This window comes from Salminus brasiliensis, chromosome 12 (assembly GCF_030463535.1).
Source record: "Salminus brasiliensis chromosome 12, fSalBra1.hap2, whole genome shotgun sequence".
NCBI classification, from domain to species: Eukaryota; Metazoa; Chordata; class Actinopteri; order Characiformes; family Bryconidae; genus Salminus; species Salminus brasiliensis.
Genome location: NC_132889.1, coordinates 13,557,248 through 13,573,147, shown reverse-complemented (window position 1 = coordinate 13,573,147; position 15,900 = coordinate 13,557,248). Strand labels below are relative to the sequence as shown.

The 15,900-nt window shown below is 40.0% G+C and overlaps 1 protein-coding gene and 1 non-coding gene across 2 annotated transcripts; one reads left to right on the top strand and one right to left on the bottom strand.

The window, feature by feature from the left end:
* Positions 1-2,617: 2,617 nt before the first annotated feature.
* On the bottom strand, positions 2,618-2,781 carry LOC140574615 (U1 spliceosomal RNA). Its single transcript, XR_011980760.1, has one exon. It is a non-coding gene; the product is annotated as a U1 spliceosomal RNA (small nuclear RNA).
* Positions 2,782-9,937: 7,156 nt separating this feature from the next.
* Positions 9,938-15,558, top strand: nptx1l (neuronal pentraxin 1 like). Its single transcript, XM_072693538.1, has 5 exons — positions 9,938-10,442; positions 11,280-11,490; positions 12,252-12,496; positions 13,085-13,264; positions 14,152-15,558. The coding sequence occupies exons 1-5, from the start codon at positions 9,966-9,968 to the stop codon at positions 14,371-14,373; spliced, it is 1,335 nt and encodes a 444-aa protein (XP_072549639.1). The 5' UTR covers positions 9,938-9,965; the 3' UTR covers positions 14,374-15,558.
* The last annotated feature ends 342 nt before the right edge of the window (positions 15,559-15,900 follow it).

Here is a 15,900-nt window from a genome sequence, read left to right as displayed (position 1 = left end):
ATTTAGATTTCAAAACTTATGAAATCAATTACTTATTAATAATTACTTGCCACCAATGAATCTTTGTCACAGTAATGTCTTATTGTCTTCATTCATACATTCCCTTCAGCAGTTTTCTTATAGAGAGTATACCATTACTTATCATATGACCACTCATATACTGTAGTAATATAACTCATGCAGCCAACGTGACAATGTGACATTATTTCTCAAACCTACTGAATGCTTTCATTATTTGTACATAGCAAACTGGAACATTCCATTAGCAAAAAGGGGTCATTTGGATGTGTGGGTGCTTGTTTTCTTGCACAGAAGCTGATCAACTTTGCCTAATTCTCTGTTCATTTTGATGTCAAACAAATCATGTGTGGGGCTGTTTATACATGCTCCAACTTGTGCTTGTTTTTACTTTGATAAGGACCATTGTCTTGTTGTATATTATACATTACTGACTTATTTATCGTGACATATAACAGCAATAACAACAGAGCTTGCTCTCATAATAGCTTGTTCAGAGCATTTCTGTTGAGGAAATGACATTAAACACACCTTTATAGATTTAACCCCTGACATCCCAAATATTACCTAAAAAGTGCAAATACTTATTTAGGTCCCACTTTACCCATTGTCCCAGTTTACCACTGTTTATCATATTGAATCTGCAGAAATAACTGAAGTAACAGAACTGTAACTGTCCCTGTGCACCATGTTTGCATCACCCATTGTTATCTTTTATTCATTCTAGAAATGCAGAGGAAAATAAAGTCACATTGGCACTGAGAGAGACAGGTTTAGTCTCCACAGTTGATGATGTATGGTAACAATTTAAGGCAGCTGCATAGCACCAAAAAAATAATGAAATTCTAACCTTTAATAAAGCATATGGGAGTATGCATAAGGGAAATGGAAAGCAGGAAAGCAGGACACACACACAAAGAGAGAGAGTGTGACCAGAGAGTGAAGGTTGAAACCTGGGGCTTAATTAGCTGTACTCAGAGATAGTTCTCATAGCGAAGTGCATGGGGGCTGGCATTTGAATCCATCCCATCAGTGAGTGGCATGGAGACCTCTGGGCAAATGCATCCATCCTACGCTGGGAACAAGAGGGATGGCTGTGGCCCTTGGGCCTAGGAGGAGAGCTTTAATTGGGTTTATCAACTCTAATGGAGCTATGAAGCTTCCAGTTCTAGCAGCATCGAGGGCAATGGGGATGGTCCACTAATAGCTGGGAAAAACCCTCAGTGGCTTCTCCACCACCACCTACTAAAAAAAAACAACAACAAAAAAAAAAACGTGTAGCCGACGAACTCAGAAGGGAAAGCTGTAGAGGACAAGTGTGGGAAAATTCATGAAATGTACTGCAGTCAGCATTTACTGCTCCCCTATGGAGGAAAGTTTCCAGCCAGATCCAATAAGAAAGTAATTGGGTACATATTAGTATATGGCACAGTCAAGTCCTTAAGTGCTTGGATATACACTTGCTGGTGCACTGCAGTGGTGAGGGCCAGGACAAAATGTCTTCAAGGTCTGAAAAGATTTTAAACACAGAGAAAGAGCAAAGGCAGAATCCATTCGATTCGATCCATTCATTTACTCTGTTTTGGATCAGGCAATAAAGACAACACAAATGTAATCAGCATCAACTGTCCAAGAATAGCAATGTTATATTTAAAATACCCCATATGTCCCAATGTTTGTGGACTCCATACAATACTTTTGGGTAGTTGGGGATGAGGTAGGGTGTCATCCAACATCCTGACCTCATTAACACTCTTGTCACTGAATGCAATCAAATCCTCAAAGAAATGCTTCAAAATCCAGTAGAAAGTTACTCCAACAAAAGCAGGATAAAGTCCTTTTGAATACACTTGATTTTGGAAGAAACAATGAACGAGCAGGTGTCCCAATACTTGCTCAAAAATTCATATGTTACTGGTTCATGACATCATTCTTGGTTCCATGTGACCAACAACTTAACAAGAATGTGAACTTTTTCTTTTCTATTTTTTTATGTCTGACCTCGAAATTCAGAATGACACATTTGCAGGATGCATTATTTTTTGGATTTGGAAAAGTGTTTGGAGAGAATTTATTTTGTAAAATGAAAAATAAATTGTGTTATTAATGTATACCAAACCTAAAGACATGCATGTAGAAGAGGCAGAAAAGTGGCAGTTTTAATGGCTGATAGCCAGCTTGAGGTCATGTTTTGAACATTCAAAAATGTCTGTATATCATTGTTGTTGTGCAAAGACCTAATTTTTGGAAAACGGAAAAGGGTCACTTATTTAATACAATGTAAATCTGACAGCTGTTATTTACATTGTGTCACAAATTTGATGTGAATAGAGCAATATAAATATTCCCAAATACCTGGGAATTACATCTTTTTACATTGACTTCCATGGCCACCTCCGTCCTGGCTGAACTGAACAACCGATAGCCTGCTTGATTTAAAGCCATAACCATCATCCCAGTTCCAAAGAAACTCACCATCTCCTGCCTGAATGACTGTTCCATTGCTTTTACACCCATCATAATGAAGTGCTTCAAAAGGCTGATCTTGGCTCACATAAAGATTAGATTCCATAGGTAGATTCAACTTTATTGCCATTGCTCTGTACAAGTACAAACACAGGCCCCGACTACCAGAAATTATGCAGTCGAGATTCCCACATTTTGGGAATTTGCAGGGGTCAGCTCAACCAAAGTGTAATGGCTGAGCCTCGCCCATGGTAAACCACCTTCTTGATCATAATATCTCCCCTGCCAGGTAAGTATCTGTAGTGAAGAACAGCCTTCCTAACACTCTGGACCCTCATCAGTTTGCCTACCATGCTATGAGATCTATTGATGATGATTCACTAGCAATGTACTCTGCACTCAACTCTCTGGAGGGAACTGTTGACTTCAGTTCTGCCTTTAACACACTTTAACATCCCATCCAGACTGGTCTTCAAACTTGATACTCTTGGAATAAGTCACACACTCTGAAACTGGATCATGGATTTCCTTACTGGTAGACCACACCTCCCCCACCCTTACACTCAGCACAGGATGCCCACAAGGCTGAGATGATCTCTCTGATCTCTCTACCTGAATGCTAACTACTATACTCATTATTGCACTGCACACCTTCTTTACATGTGTAATGCTGCTATAATACCAGACTGGTGTACCTCAGCATACACTCCGGAACTCCCTGTTTTACTCTTCCATTACATGCACAACACATTGCTAGTCTATATATCTATTCCATTTTACTATAAGTATCACCTGCCATTCATGCACACATTTGCACATATCGTTGCTGTCCAATGTAAAACATGTCCAAAATGGTGACTTTACAGAAGAAGGTTAAAATATTTCACCCAACTTTGAATTAATGTTAATGTAAAATAACAGTATATTACAAGTAATTCAGGACATTTATACTGGTCTACTTATCCTGAATTCTTCACACAGTGTACAGAGCAGCTACAGGGTTTAAACGATAGAAAACTAAAAACATAAAAAAATGGAGATGCATGTTTTTCACTGAAAATCAAGGAAATGCATGCACATATTTATATATATTTTTCTTGTGTTGTATATATTGTCCCTGCACTATTGTATCATATCCTAGCCTAACAGTGTTTTGCTGTACTGTACAACCCTGTATTAGTATAATGACAATAAGGTTGAATGATATAGGCTATATATGGAAGAAAACTTTATTTTGAAAAATTAGATGCTTTAGATTATAACTTACATTTAACTTACACTTACAACCCTACCCTTGGTCGTTAACCTTTAAACCAACCCTACATCTAACCCACACCCTGGTCCTAAATCTAGTCCTAGTCTCAATCATAATCCTAACCTTAACTTTAAACTTAATCCAAATCTAAATCTAAGCCTCACCCTGGTCCTAAACATAGCCTTGGTCCTAATTCTAACCTTAACACTGTGGGGAATTTATGTTTAACATAAATGTTTGTGGGGTCTAAAGTTTCAGCTTCTAGTGAACAGGTTTTAAGCAAAGGTTTTGGCTGGCAACCCTGCCCAACTAATTGTAGCCTGGCATGCAGGCAAACAACCTGGCATTGCATGAGGTTTAGAGTTAACACTGTGTTTTTAATTAAAAGTTTTATGGTTCCTTCGGCTTGATAATGACTATTATTTGAATTAATACCTTGAACACTGCTACTTTCTGTTACTCTGCATGCTCTTGGAGTTTGCCTCTGCTGCAGGATTTCTGGATGCTGTAGCTGAACCCAAAACCATCAAAGCTTTCAGTCATTTTGTAGCCTAGAAGAAGATGAAAAATGGATAATCAGGCTGCCTCCCAAAGCTGAACCCGAACACATGTCAAATTCAGTGGACGGCACCATGACCATCTACATTTTATAAATTCCCCATCACCTCCATCTGTAACAGTGCCAAAGATCTATTTTGGTTTCCTAAAGAATCAATTTTTGAACCATTCAAGATGTATGAATGTGAAAAACCTTTGAAGTTGGTTAAGAACTTTTTCATCATTTGAAGGTTCAAGCATTTCAAAGATTCCTCACACTCAACTAATCATGTGTAGCACTTTCATTTGTAAGAGTGCATAGCAGAACCTTAATAGTTCAATATCTATAGAAATATATGCTGAACTACAAATTGAACTGTCCATGAAAGGCAAACTTTTCCATTTATTAGCAACTTTAGCATTGCCACTTTAGCTCTTCACACTACAAAACCAATCAAACCAACCAAAATCAGCACAAGGCAGCTCAGAGGACACTGGCTCTGCTATTTATCTAATCAGAAGGTGAGGTGAGGAAGCAGGCAAGAGAGAAAGCGAGAGAGAGAGAGAGAGAGAGAGAGAGAGAGAGAGAGAGAGAGAGAGAGAGGGACAGGGACAGGGAGAAAGAAAGAAGTGGGGTGTTAAAGTACAGCTGAGTACAGCTCATAAAAAATAAGCATTGATCTTTGTCCTAGCTGAATGTGTAGCTACTGCATGATTGGATGTATTATTTAAGAGCAGACAACAACAGTTGGAAGGCTGCTTTGCAATGTGCGTGCGTGTGTGTGTGAATGACAGGAAGTGAGTGAGAGAGGGAGCAAAAAAAAAGAATGAGAAATGGCAAAAGACAGGAGGGACAAATAGAAAAAGCAAAAGAAAGAACAGTAAAGAAAGAGAGAAAGAGAGAGAGTGCAAGCGTGAGAGAGAGAGAGAGAGAGAGAGAGAGGGAGGGAGAAGAAACAAAGGGCAAGAGACAAAGAATAACAGCAAACGAAAAACAAGGGGGGAGAAAGAGAGACAGAGAGAAAAGAGAGAAAAGGAGAGAGACGCAGAAAGACAAAGAGAGAGAAAGAAACAACAGCGGAGAATGATAAAAAGAGAGAAAGAGAAAAGCAAAAGAGAGAAAAGGTAGAAGAATGAGAAGGAACAGTGGGAAGAGAGAGAGTGAGAAGCAGCACAAACTCAGAAGAACAGCAGTTTGGACAGGTCTTCTCTTGGCACCGATGCGTCCTGCATTATGTTTCCCGCACCAAGCCTGCAGTGGCTGATCGCTACATCCAGACCCATTAGCGCTCACGCTCGTCTGCCTCTTTCTGCAAAACTGGCAACAGCTAAGCAACTATCTAATAATAATGATGAAAGGCTCCATCTACCAGTCAGTAGTGCTGTACACGGCTCCCTGCGGACACGTTTCTGCTCTGTAAGGCGGACAGCGTTCACTCCTTGTTCTACAAATCACCCGAACAATTTCTACTCTCCGGGAGCTTTTGCCCACTTAATGACCCACCATACAAAAGTGCCTGAATCTGCATTGTATTCTACACTATATATGCAGTCAAAGAACTGAAAGTGGACAAAACTGTCCAGAGTTGAGATGATACACTATCTATATATTGTTATAAAACACATATATATATTAATATATGGCATAGACGAATGTGTTTTGGTTTCTATAAGAACCTTTTAATGAAGCATTTTTTGTATATGCGATTTAAGTTTGTGTGAATAGCAAATGTTCTATGCCCATTAAAGAGAAATGGGTTGTAGATCTCCAGGACCAAGACTGGGTACCCTTGCTATAATGCATCCATGGTGCATTGTAAATATGGCTCTAAATACTTATTAACATCCATTACACTTTATTTCTATCTTGATTATGCATTATGAATTGTAAGCATATGGCTTACAGGTTATGTTGTCAGTCAAATAAGTTATAACAGCTTATAACCATTGCTTAATGTATTGCAATCTTTGTCTTTGAATACCTGAAGTAAAGTGTTCCTCTTTGAAAAGATATTGGACGTAGGTAAGACACCCCCTTTACACCCTTATGCACAGCCATTTTCCAACTATTTTCCTGTGAAGCTACAGAGGAACAGCCTTGACAGCTGTTACACAACATCCAGACAGTTACATCATACCAAAGCAAGCATTGTATACCTCTTTAACAAGCCAAAAGGCGATCCGAGGAGCTTTAAAAACAAATCATTCGCCTTTGCCCTTTTTTTTGTCTTTTCTTTTTTTGAGGATAAGGGTATAAAAAGCTGTGTTGTAATAGGGACCTCGGAAACCTATGGGGTTAGGTCCTGGGCTTAAAATCCATAAAGCTCTTTTCCTGTCCATTTAATTCCACTTTACACGTCTTGTTTAATGTCAGCTAAGAAGAAGCCTTAATCCGAGCTGGGCCAAAACAGCAGTGGTCAGTGTGAAAAAGGAAGGAGGGGGATGGCAAACGCAATTTACATTATGGACTTGAACCAAAGCGTGTCACTTCCTCTTGGTCTGGGAGTACAAAGTGTGGAAAATCAATCACCTGAGCTAAGAGCAAAACACCGAACATAATGTTTTGCTCTACCGTTGATGGACTTGGGTTACATAACTGTTATAGAGTTATGTCAAAGTAGTTAGACCTCAGCGTAAGCGGATGATAACGGACCTGCAGTATTTGTACTCAATAAAGTAACAGGCCTGTCTTCACTATATTATTCCATAATCATAAACCAAGAATTTTTATTTAGAGTTTCAAAGTTTCTAATATCAAATCTCAAAGGCCAAGAGATTCTTCAGTTGAATTCAGTTAAATGCCATTTGGCAGGTTCAGGGACGGTTAAACCTGTTATTATGTGTTTATGTGTGAAATGAGGTGAAATGAAGTTGCTTGTGTTGTGCTTATTGTGTAGAGACATGATGAGTCATGCAAGTATTGCAAATACCTGGATACTGCTGTGGAAGGCACAGAGGATTGTGCAGCCATGAGCGTGGTGGTGGATAGGGTTAAAGACTGTGTTAGTAATACTCAATTGAATTCACAACTGTGATCAATTATCTTTTCATAAGCACCAGTACCACCAACTTTTCATTTTAAATGTTACCACAAAATAAACAGACATTTAGTATTTTGTCATTGTCATGTAAAAACCTTGTATCTTAATTTTTGCCATTTCTTACTTTGTGACATACTATGAATCTGGTAGCCATTCTCTTCCACATTGTATGTACCAAATGGACCAATAGAAATGCTCCAAAATGACTTATGAATAATGTTGTTTTACATTGGCTTACACTGAAAGTTAAAATTTTTTCCCCTTTTGCTATAAAGGTTTTGATCAACAGCAGTGATATTCTAGTTAGCTTACAGTGAACAAATTAGAGAGTTGTGAAGTGTTCATTAAGGCTCATTAGTTGCTAACATAAAAAATATATACACAGTTACACAGTTACATGCAACTGAACAAGAACTGACAAAACATATGACATCTGAACATATGCAAAGCTACACCTTGTTGTGAACCTTTCACAACATGTGTTGTTTTTAGATAGATGACTGTTGTAAACAGTGCTAATCCTAAAAAGGTTTAAGAGAAGACATTAGATCAACTGACTTAAAAAAATCAGGAATGAAAGAAATTAGAGGACCAAATATGTAATTGATTTACAAGATTTGAAAGTTTCTTAAACATTAAGAAGGTTCATTACACTCACATCTCATTTTCCAAAGATCTTCTATGAAGAACCATCCACTAAAAGGTTCTTTAAGGAACCTTTCTTCCATGACATCCCTACAAAGAACCCTTTTAGATGCCTTTATAAGGTAAACCTTGTTACTAAAGTATGCTTAGTTTCTAACATGAGAAAGATTGTAAATGTATGTAGATCCACAAGCAATGCAGATCTTGCATCAACCTTGCTTTCTTTCTTTAGGAGAATTCTCCCAACCTAGTGTGACAGAGAAGACCTTGAGATCTGCTGAGTTAGGAGAGAACACATGATGTAAAAGACAACACTGCTGCTTCTGAGCATGTGTGTGAAGTGTGTGGGTGTGATCTGGTTCTGTCGTCTGGTTCTTCAAACCAATTTCTTCACCAACTTCAATAAAAGCTCTCCTTTATAGTCTTCCTTTAGTATTACTCGATGTGAGTGCTCTCCAGGTTGAGTTTATTCTGAACACACACATTGATCGCAGGCTTCCATTTTCTTTTGCCAGCTGTTTGGGATCGATAACAAATTTGATCTCACAATTATGTGTTCGTTGCTAATTCAAGTTGTTCTTCTTGCGATAGTCCTCAGATGTTGACTAAATTAGTGACGCTTGGGTGGATGCCAAAACAGCCTTCAATTACTGGAACAACAGAAGCCTACGTGATCAATACACTCATTCTAAGAGCTAAATTATTTATTTAAGGTGGTAATAGGCACATTTTTACAAGCTCTCCGACATTCTGTGAACTTGAACCTTGTTACATCACACTTCACGGTAGCAGTAGAAGTGGATGAAACATTGAGGAACTCCCTGAACCTCATTACTGTGGTATTCTCCAACCCATAACATCTAAGGACTTTGCCATAGCACTAGGCCATAGAACAACCACTTTTGGTACTTCCATGAATGGTTCTTCAGAGAGCCAAAAGAGATTTGTGATTGTGATGAACCTCTTCAAACGTAAATATATTTATACAAAGGTTATTGGAAGAACTCTTAAATTGGCATTAACCATTATGACAGTAAGTTCATTAAGCTTTGAAAATGTTCTCCATTGTATCTGTAGAACCTCCTTGAATTAAAGCTGAAGGTCTACACTTCAAATGTATCTTAATTGCTTCCTTTCAAATCCCTTGAGTTTGCCGTGGTCATGGTCCAAGTATTTAGGAATCTGACTGGAGGTCTTGCTTATAGATAGATGACTATGTGTTGTGAACACTCTGTGCTAACGATTACCATCCTTAAAGAGACCTTAGGAGCCTTTAAACAAAGGCAAAGGTTTCGTATAAAACTATGACAACTCAAAGAAACCATTGAATGTTTAAATGGTTTTTGCCTGGTAAAATAGGAAACCCACGATATACACTTAAAAATAAAGCTGCTACAAATGATTATTTGAGTGATGCCATAGAAGTTTCTCTTGATGCAAATATTCTTTATCAATTTAAAGGTAACATCTGTATTACAAAAAAATGGTTCTTTATGAATATGGCATTGCTCAAATAAAGTATGTGGTCCTATTCAGATCCTGTTTGCGTACAGTATCCTGTATGTTGTATGCATGTTGGAAACGATGTGGACATTTGAATGGAGTAAATGAGTAAATGAGTGAATGCAGTGCGTTACTTTTTCAATGCCATGCAAAGCACAGTTTAACTAAACCCTGACACTGGGACACTGCGCACGCAATAGGCGCCCCTGTAAATAAACACAGAGGGCGAGAAATGACAAATCGTCCTAGCTATGAAATATTCAACATCCGCTTTCGCTGCTGGACCTGAACGGCTTCAGCTGCTGGCATTGCCGCTCTTTTCCACCACAAAGAATCCCTCTCCCTCCCTCCTCCCCCTCTTTCCTCTGCTCCTCCCCTTCATTACGTAGCACCCCCCCTCCAGCTCGCCGCAGAGCGCGCGTGATTATATAAAGGAGTTGCGCGCCTTCAACGGGATTACAGTTTATGGACAGCTCCGTGGTGCTGAACTCAGCGCCAGCATGGAGGCCCGAGCCAGAGGAGCGCGCTGGAGACTTCTCGCACTGTGCTGCTGCTGCGTCCTGGCCGAGGGCTGGGCGCAGGACTTCGGCCAAACGCAGTTCATCTGTACGTCCGTGCCCAAGGACGTGGACCTGTGCGCGGCGACCCTGCAGAACAGCGTGCCCGGGGAGGACCTGAAGAGCACGGTGATGCAGCTGAGGGAGACCGTGCTGCAGCAGAAGGAAACCATCATGAACCAGAAGGAGACCATCCGCGAGCTCACCTCCAAACTCGCGCGCTGCGAGAGCCAGAGCGCACCCGAAGCTGGGGAACTGCGAGGAGGAGGTGTTGGTGGTGGTGGAGGAGGAGGAGGAGGAAGGAGGAAGGAGCCGGGTTCCAAGAACACCATGGGGGATGTATCCAGGGGGCCAACGGACACTCTAACGCAGCTGTCCCAGACTTTACAGTCCCTGAAACAAAGGCTGGAAAACCTGGAGGTATGTAAAGAGGCATCTACTCAATCTATGGTACTTTTGTTGCTGTTTTTAAAACATTAAAGGTTAGGGTTGAGTTTTAGCTTCAAAGTTGTTTAAGTTTGTAAGTAGTTTATTCATTATTTTACTGTCATTTTATTTGTATTGTTGTGAATAACAACTGTTTTTTTATTTTAGTTTTTTATTAATGGGGTTATTGGATTAATTCATTATCTGTTACTGTATTCGTGTCCCTTTTTCATTTAATGATCAGTAACTTTGCACCATCTGTACTTTTTAGCAGGATGTTTTGATGCTTTTCCTACCGTATCACCTTTTTATTGAATGTCAGTAAATGTGCAACTGTTGTTTATTTAGTTATTAAAAATTAAACATGTTTGCTTTGTTGTTTTATATTGTCTTATTATCTTGGACCATTTCACAATCCGTGAAGGTTCTGGAGTATTCCTGGAGTATTCTGGAGCATTTACAAATCCAAGTAACGTCAAACTCTCCGGTATTTAAATACATCTCAGCTTTAGTGGAGGTCCACAGGCACAGGCTAATCCGGAAAACTAATAATGGAATCCCAGCGAGTACACCTGAGGACAGCAGTCTAAGACCAACAGATTTAGCACTCTGCTCACTCTGCACCAACCTGAGGCACTAAAGCCCTTAAAGTACTTAATCCACCTTCCTGGCAGTTCTCTGTGTCCTCGGTGGAAATCGAGAAGAATGTTTTTTGCCCTTCTCCTTCTTCCCTCGTTTTACATCAGCTATAAAAAGCTCTGCGCGTTTGCGTTTGCGCTGAAATGGTAACAAATGCGTGTCGCATTTCGGTTTTGTTTTTTTTCCCCACAGCAATTCAGCCGCAATAACAGCTCGGTGCAGGCGAACAGTCTGAAGGATCTGCTCCAGAGTAAGATCGACGACCTGGAGAAGCAGGTGCTGTCCCGCGTCAACAGCCTGGAGGAGGGCGCCAAGCCCGGGCTGCGGAACGATACGGAACAGCGCGCGCGCGTCGAGTCCACCCTCACCTCCCTGCACCAGCGCATCACCGACCTGGAGAAAGGTGAGCATGGACTTCTTTTGATGTTTTTGCATTTATGTACAAAACGCAAAAAAACGCAAATGATAGGCGAGTCCTCGGTACGAGCTCGTTCAGTGTTGCATTAGAACAAAAAATACTTTTGACAAACGTTTGACTCGTTTGATTAGGGGCACCAGTGAGGCTCAGTGATGAGCTGGAAGAGGGGGAGGAAGAGAGAGAGGGGGGCGGGGGGGAGAACTGCATTGCTTTTCAATTCCAGTTATGCGAAGCCAGTTTTACAGCATAGGAGTGGTGGGATTAAGTGGGTTTCAGGAGCCCTTTTTGCGCATGCCCCGCCTCCACCCCCTGAAAAAAAAAAAAACTGTCCCAGTCCCTGAACCTTCCCCCCCCCTTTCACGTGCGTCATCGCATAATAGGCATCAAGCACGGTGGCAGAAATCAGGAGGGAGTAAATAAGGGATGATACAGTGCTGTTCAGCCCCAAATGAATTGGGAAGAGAAAGATACTTTATTAATAGCCCTCAACCTAGAATGGTTTTAAGTTCATCAAAACATTTAGAGTACTGAATCCAATTCTAAATGAAACATTAGGCAATCTCCCGTACTTAGTTCTCCTTAAAGAGATCAATTGTTTCAGTCTACACTGCAGATGTTACTGTGAACAAGTCATCATGCCTGTGCATTTCAGATGATTCTGGCTGTTCTTCTTTTGCAACAAGAAGTGCAGAGAAATAGCACCTCCTACAGATGCTTTAAAGACATTTCTTTTTACCAACCTACAGGTCAGAAGGAAAACAGACCACTGGACAAATTCCAGCTGACGTTCCCTCTGAGAACCAACTACATGTATGCCAAGGTCAAAAAGAGTCTGCCAGAGATGTATGCCTTCACCGTGTGCATGTGGATTAAATCCAATGCGTCTCCAGGGGTGGGAACCCCCTTCTCATATGCCGTTCCCGGTCAGGCCAACGAGCTCGTTCTTATTGAGTGGGGAAACAACCCTATGGAAATTCTAATCAATGACAAGGTAAACATTCTTCTAACATTTATGTGCATTGTTTAGGACCAGACTGATGTGGTCAGTTATTATTGAAAGAATACTTTTAATATATTAAATTGACACAGAATTCATAATTATTAGCAGAAGCTGTCTAAAAGAACTGTAGTGAACAGTTTATTGGGAATCAATGAATAATACATCTGTACATCACAGCTGCCAGATCTAAAATGCAGAGTACATCCATTATGACTGGTCTTGAGTACAAATATGAGGTTCTTGACATGGTAAAGTGTTAAGAACTTAACATTTCTCTAGGCCAAATCTAGGCCAAATGATGAAAGCTTCCACTAAAGGCCCTCACTGTTATTGGATCCTCCCCACTATAGAAGATAATAAACAGTCCTATATAGTATCAACACAATTTCCCCTGACTTATAAGAACAGAAGCTTTTTTAACAGGTTCTATAAAATAGACAGCCTCAGAGGCTAAACCATTCAGAGGGCTCTTTGAATTGTCATGGTTCTATATATAACCATTGCATTTATTAAATAACCTTTTTGAAGAACCTCCTTTTTTACAAGTGTGTCAGTAAAAACACATTTATTTCACCTCAGGTTGCTAAGCTGCCATTTTTGATCAATGACGGGAAATGGCATCACATCTGCGTTACCTGGACAACGCGCGACGGAGTGTGGGAAGCCTTCCAGGATGGGGTGATGAGGGGAAGCGGGGAGAATCTGGCACCATATCATCCAATCAAACCACAAGGAGTTTTGGTGTTAGGACAAGAGCAGGTAGGAACACTTTCAGCGACCTTCACTGTGTCCTTGCATTCAGCAAAGAGAATCAGAGCTTGAGGTGGCAATACTGCATCGTAGTGTAAATGTCATGCCAAATCTGTTACACTGATTGAAGCAGGAAGAGGAATTTTCCTGTTTTCGTCATGGTGTTGTAATGCTGCAGGAAATTACAAGCTTATTTGCTGGTCACGGAGCTAATAACAAAAGTAGAACAGGATATTAGCTTCAGATTATGGAAAAGGAATGTTTTTTCCCCCCCACAACAGCTTACATTACCAGCCTGAGGCTTCACTCATCTCATATCTTCTGCTAAAATTACATACCACCACTGTTCAATACTGACTCAATTGCAGAATAATTCCTGTATAGCATTGAATCATGTCATTGAAATGACCTTAACCTTATCAAGAGCGCTTATTTAGCTTAAGCTCAGATACCACTTTGATCCAAATGCAAGCAAAGCCTTCTAAGAAATCTTTTAAGAGACAACTCAGGCAGGCATTGGCAAATGTAACGACAATGATATTGAATGCACTCAATAAACCAACATCACTCAAATGTTCTTAATCTTATTAAAGGCACTTTTTTTTATCTTAACCCCTATGATCCTGCCAAGACTTCTGCGAAAGGACAGTTCAACAAAACAATGCTAATGCAATGACATGATCTTATGCTGTACTGGGTTATAGCTGCCATATAGCTGCTAACACTGCTTGGTTGAACATTTCCTTCAATTGCTTTTACATAAACTAGCTTAGCGCCATCATTGCTTGGTTACATTTTTCCATTATATACATCTAAAAAGATACTGGCCATATTGGATAACCATCAGCCAGTTAAAAACATGTTCAAGAATATGTGATTTCTTTTGTTTTCTACAGGACACTCTTGGTGGAGGGTTTGATGCTACCCAAGCGTTTGTGGGTGACATGGCAAATTTCCACATCTGGGACCGGAAGCTGACGGTGGGAGAGATTTATAATCTGGCAACTTGCAGCAGCAAAGCACAAGTGGGTAATGTCTTCTCCTGGCTGGAGACCAGCATTGAGATCTATGGAGGGGCATCCAAATGGACATTCGAGGCTTGCCGCCAACTGAACTGATTTACATGGGAATTACAAAGATAACAAGAAGTTGGAGTTTCTGAGTCCACCCGTCATCCAGTCGTTCATCTTCAAATGTCATTCAGAAGACACGGAGACAAACATGGACACAACCAACCATCATCTGGAAAAGTTTTGTTAGTAGTTTGAATGAATTCTTGTGAACACTTGAGCATATTTTTCTGGGCCGTGCAAAGAAATACTCCTTTGTTTTTGGAATTGGGATTTTGGATTTTGAAGAGAAGCCTGAGAAGGTTTCTACAGCGAGTTTTGATTTTGAAGGCACTGTGTTTTTAACCTTGGTCTTTTTTCTTATCTTCTGCTGGGCGAGTGATGCCTTACTGGACAGTTGGCCTACATAACACAAAACAGCAAAGGCTTTCCTTTCTGATAGTGTGGATAAAACAACCCGTTTTTAGTATTGGAAGCCATGTAGTTTTATGTTAGATCTGTGAAGGCGCATAGGCTCTTTTTTCCCTCAGAACCGTACGAGAATGCTCCCTAATCCCTGGGATTCTCACTGTGAACAATTATGGAACCTGAAAAAGAATGTAGAACCAAACAAGGACGAAAACAAAATGGCGACTTCTTATTTTTCCTTATCTTATGATTGTTTCTTTCTTCTCACCACCTGCTTGAAGTTGTTTTGGGTGTGTGTGTGTGTGTGTGTGTATGTGTGTATATGTATGTGGTGTGTGTATGTGTGTCTGTGTGAATGTATGAGTGAATACTAACTAATTGCCAACATGTTACAAGCCTGGGTGCCTTTGGGCTGTTGAAGTATCTCAAAACTCATTCTTCATCACTTGCAATGTACTCGTTCTTGTGTGTTTATTTCTTTGTGCAACTACTGATTTTGAAAGCTACGTTGATTATGGTCACAACATGTAATAATTCAGTTGGGCAATCACGATCGAAACAATGAGCAGTGCATTTTCGAAGCAGTTTGTTTAAAAGCACAGTGTGTTTGGCAGGTGTTTGTACTTTCCTAGGAATGTTCTATGTACAGAAAACAGCATGATAGTCCAAAATGCTGCAAAAAGCATCAACGAAAAAAATATCTGCTTTTCCTATGCTCCTTTTGGGTTGAGATTTTATACTGTATTGTTATATGCTAAAAGCATGGCAGCACTGAAAGATGAAAAAAGATCTAATTTTTGTAATAAAATTGTGATACCTAAAACAGCAATGACTGCTTTATGCCTGCTTTGTACTTCTCAAAGAGAATTGTTTTGATGGATGCAGCAGGGCTACATCCTCATATGAACCGAGCACTACATTATTACTAACTCCTGTTTCGGTCCCTGAAGCAGCATCATTCCTGTATGACTCAATACTGTTGATAAACAATGCTGTGGCTGCCCTTTGAAGAAAGTCCAATCAAAAAGTCATGACTGTAAATACGGGAAAAAGGTTTAAGAAATCTGCATGATTCTTTGTACAACACCATAACACGAAAACATATCATTTAATCAAAAGAGAACATCTATCTATCTATCTATCTATCTATCTATGTCAGACACTGAT

What these genes read in the sequence shown, in the direction of transcription:
- nptx1l (XM_072693538.1), top strand. Translation starts at nt 9,966, where the DNA reads ATGGAGGCCCGAGCCAGAGGAGCGCGCTGGAGACTTCTCGCACTGTGC. An exon ending in AAATTCTAATCAATGACAAG is followed by an intron (nt 12,497 to 13,084) that starts GTAAACATTCTT and finishes ATTTCACCTCAG; the next exon opens with GTTGCTAAGCTGCCATTTTT. An exon ending in TGGTGTTAGGACAAGAGCAG is followed by an intron (nt 13,265 to 14,151) that starts GTAGGAACACTT and finishes TGTTTTCTACAG; the next exon opens with GACACTCTTGGTGGAGGGTT.